At 45.4% G+C, this 3818-nt stretch overlaps 1 protein-coding gene across 1 annotated transcript; it reads left to right on the forward strand.

Moving 5' to 3' along the window:
- Positions 1–1089: 1089 nt before the first annotated feature.
- Positions 1090–2622, forward strand: LOC149821223 (chitinase 2-like). The gene is made up of 2 exons (XM_089982781.1): positions 1090–1157; positions 1517–2622. The coding sequence occupies exons 1-2, from the start codon at positions 1097–1099 to the stop codon at positions 2383–2385; spliced, it is 930 nt and encodes a 309-aa protein (XP_089838907.1). The 5' UTR covers positions 1090–1096; the 3' UTR covers positions 2386–2622.
- Positions 2623–3818: the final 1196 nt, after the last annotated feature.

Genomic DNA, 3818 nt, shown 5'->3' on the forward strand with positions numbered 1-3818 from the left:
CGTCACTGCTCCAAAACAGCAGAAAGCATGAGGGCGCTAGGGGAAACTGCAACATACCTTTAATTCAAGGCGCTCTCAAACTAAGCCCAATTCAAGGCACCCACAGAGTTTTACAGTGCCAGGATGGTGATCATAAGTATGGTAGGCTAAAGATGAAGACGACCAGGCCCCTGATCCTGAATACAGTTTCTCTGTGTAATAAAATGAAAAAAATTGTTTTGCATCTACATGAATTTGATCAAGAATATGAAATCCCCTCGTTTGCTTGCCAGTTGGATCTGGCGTGAGCTCTATGCTAGATTCGACATTTTGGGTAAAGAGTCAGGGCTTTCAAACATGCTGTGTAGGCCGCACCTTGTAGATGACCACAACATGAAGTTGGATGGTGAGGACATGCGTACCTTATCATGAGTAAAACCCCATTTACATCTGAACTTTTAAGCAGGCCTGGACTGTGTGGGCAGGTATATCACGGTATGTTTAATATGTATCATTTTGAACGTAAAGCTCATTCTTTAACAGTTGTATTTTGGTGTGATATGAATTTAGTTTTTTTTTTACTTCTATTTTGTTGATCTAAAACATGCCCAATGGTAAATGATTGTGGAAATTTTCTGCTTAGCCAGGGAGATCCTTTTAGTTTGGAAAAGTAAAAGAAGAGATTGATAAGGCTTCAGAGGATAAGGTTTTGGTGCGGATGTGCCTTTGCCAAATGTTAGGAACCACAGTGACCACTGACTCAGCAGAAAAATTGCCGGTGAACTTAAGTGGAGGGGTGCTTTAGTGCTTGCTATGCTAGTCACTACCTTGGGTATTTAATCATATGTATTATTTTAAATTAATTGTGTAATGAAATGCTGTGGAGTGATTGATGGTGATTAAAGTTGCTTTAAACGCCCACTTGCTTAACAAATTAAGAAAGAGAAGGGAACCTCAATCAATGGCACAGTGGTCCACTGTAAACAAACAGTAGAGTGATGGACGACTTTGCTTTTTCCTTTCTTTGAGATTTTAGCTATAAATTTCTCCTAAAAAAAAAAGAGATTTTGGCTATAAATCCATCACCCATATGGACAACACGCAATCTCTCCCTCTCATGGCGATCTTCACCTTTTCTTTTCAAAGGCTTGGATTCCTTCTCGTTGTCCACTTTATCGGTTAGTCTCTCTCTCTCTCTCTCTCTCCAACTTTCACCCCGTTTTAATTCATGTTCTGGAAGCCAAAAAAAATCTGTATGTACAAGTATAACACGACCAAGTTCGGGAAACCCAACCAGTAAAAGCACTTTGTTTCGCAATCTTGGTCACATTTTCACATCACACCAAACACCTCCAGCCTAAAACAAACCAAGGTTCAAGGTTCAGGAAATCCTGCAATTTCCAGGGCCTAGAGTTCTCCCGGCCCACAGACTTGGCCATCTTTCATTTGCTCACACCCAACATGGAACCACACGGTCCTAGCCTGACTCTCTCTCTCTCTAACCTTTCATCTAACTCTGTGTGTTGTGGGGTTGAAGGAGGAGGAGGGGCAGTGGCAGTGGCAGAGCGTGGGGTCTTCCGGGAGTACATAGGGGCAGAGTTCAAGGGCGTCAGGTTCTCCGACGTTCCCATCAACCCCGACGTCGACTTCCACTTCATCCTCTCCTTCGCCATCGACTACACCACCACCACCACCAAGCCGTCTCCCACCAACGGCCGCTTCAACGTCTTCTGGGACTCCACCAACCTCAACCCCGCCGACGTCCTCGACACCAAGTCACGCCACCCCAACGTCAAGTTCGCCCTCAGCCTCGGAGGCGACACCGTTGGCTCCGACTTTGCCTACTTCTCGCCGGAATCCGTCGACTCCTGGGTCGCCAACGCAGTCGACACCCTCTCCTCCATCCTCGCCCGCTATCACCTGGACGGAATCGATATCGACTACGAACACTTCCGCTCCGGCCCCGACGTCTTCGCGGCGTGCGTCGGCCGGCTTGTCACCGAGCTCAAGCAGCGGCGCGCCGTCTCGTTCGCGTCGATCGCACCCTTCGACGACTCCAAGGTTCAGCTTCACTACCAGGCGCTGTGGAGCCAACACGGCCACGCCTTCGATTACGTGAACTTTCAGTTCTACGCGTACGCGAGGGGGACGACGGTGGAGCAGTTCCTGGCGCACTTCGACGATCAGAGCCGGAACTATCCCGGCGGGAAGCTGCTGACCAGCTTCAGCACGGACGCGAGTGGTGGCTTGAAGCCAGCGGACGGCTTCTTCCGAGCCTGCGCCGAGCTCAGGAAGCAGGGGAAACTCAAGGGGATCTTCGTGTGGTCTGCAGATGACTCCAAGCAAGACGGCTTCGTCTACGAGAGGCAAGCGCAGGCGTTGCTTGCTGGAGGCACCGGGCATTGACGGAAATTGCTGCATATTTCCACGCTTTGGCAATTACTTTATGTAATAAGATTTATGAAATAAGATACAGAGAGAGAGAGAGAGAGAGAGAGAGAGAGAGAGAGAGAGAAATTGGTAGCTGCTCACGTTGATACGGGCTATATGGGTTTTTTCTGCCTTTTTATGTGTTTTTTATCTGTTTCAACCCTATAAATGTGTTGGTCATGGTAGATTTATGAGGAATCCATACTTGGATAAGATTTTGAATTGTTGATTTTTCCAACCTTATAAAAACTCACCCAGGTATCGGAATTGAACGCTTCTAAGAGCTGATCACTGTAAAATCAAGTACATAGATCGCATCTGTAGAGTAAGAATTTATAAATAAAATGAAAAAACTGAAAAACCTATTTAACACGCTCATTTAGCACCTGTATACAGGAATTGGTAGCTGCTCAATGGGATTCAATCATGCGCCAACGACTAGCATCTAACCTATTTAAACAGAAAAAAAAGCAAAATCCCTCCCTCGGTTTCCCTCTCTAGAGCTCTGTCTCTCGCACCTTCTCTCGAGCTGGACGGTCGCCGGACCTTCTTTTACTGCAAGGTCTGTCTGTCTCTCTCTCAATCAATCTCTGCCTAAATCTGCTTCCTCTCTCTCTCTCTCTCGAGCCTTCTCTTTCTCTCTCTCAATCTCTCTCTCTCTGCAATCCTAGCTCTCTCTCAAACGATCTTTCTCCCTCATGGCAGAGAAACTCTGTTAGAGAAACCTGGATGCCTCAAGGTCTTTCTTTTCTTGTACAATCTGTAATTATCTTTAACCCATAAGCAGAACAGCGCAGTTCTTTGTATAGATTGGTCATGCTGATGATTTCAGCATTTGCTTGAGTTTCCCTCAAAAGCATCATCCAAGTTTTTTCTTTCCCTCCAATCGTCTGCAGTAAACATGCCTAATGGTCATTAACAGCAAGTACTTGAATGATAGATGAATAAAGGCACACCCAAAGTGTGCCATGTGATGGCACCTGATCCTGTCTCCATTCACACAACCACGCTTTCTGACGACAGTGTATGACGTTAAGGATGACAAGATTTCCTCACCAAAGTGCATCATCCAAACCAAACGTGGTATATTGTCAAACATGAGCACATGCAACCTCTCATATGTTTCCAAAACATTGATGCCAATTTAAATTTTAATTGGTTTAAGGAGAAATTTAGTCGTATATCAGACAAAGAGAGATTGATTAATTGACCTCATGTATATACCAACTTTTTATCATAGAAACTAGCAGGATTTGATCGTCTTTGAATCTGCCAACCATTGTTGACCATATGATATACGGTTTCCTTCAATTCAGATCTATTTTAATAGCATTGGCACTGTGAACCTATCAATGGGTGGTCTGGACAGCAGATCAGGTGATCTGTCAAATCACTTTACATCTTCACCG

Source organism: Nuphar pumila, chromosome 12 (assembly GCF_984573655.1).
Source record: "Nuphar pumila chromosome 12, dmNupPumi1.hap1.1, whole genome shotgun sequence".
Taxonomy (NCBI): domain Eukaryota; kingdom Viridiplantae; phylum Streptophyta; class Magnoliopsida; order Nymphaeales; family Nymphaeaceae; genus Nuphar; species Nuphar pumila.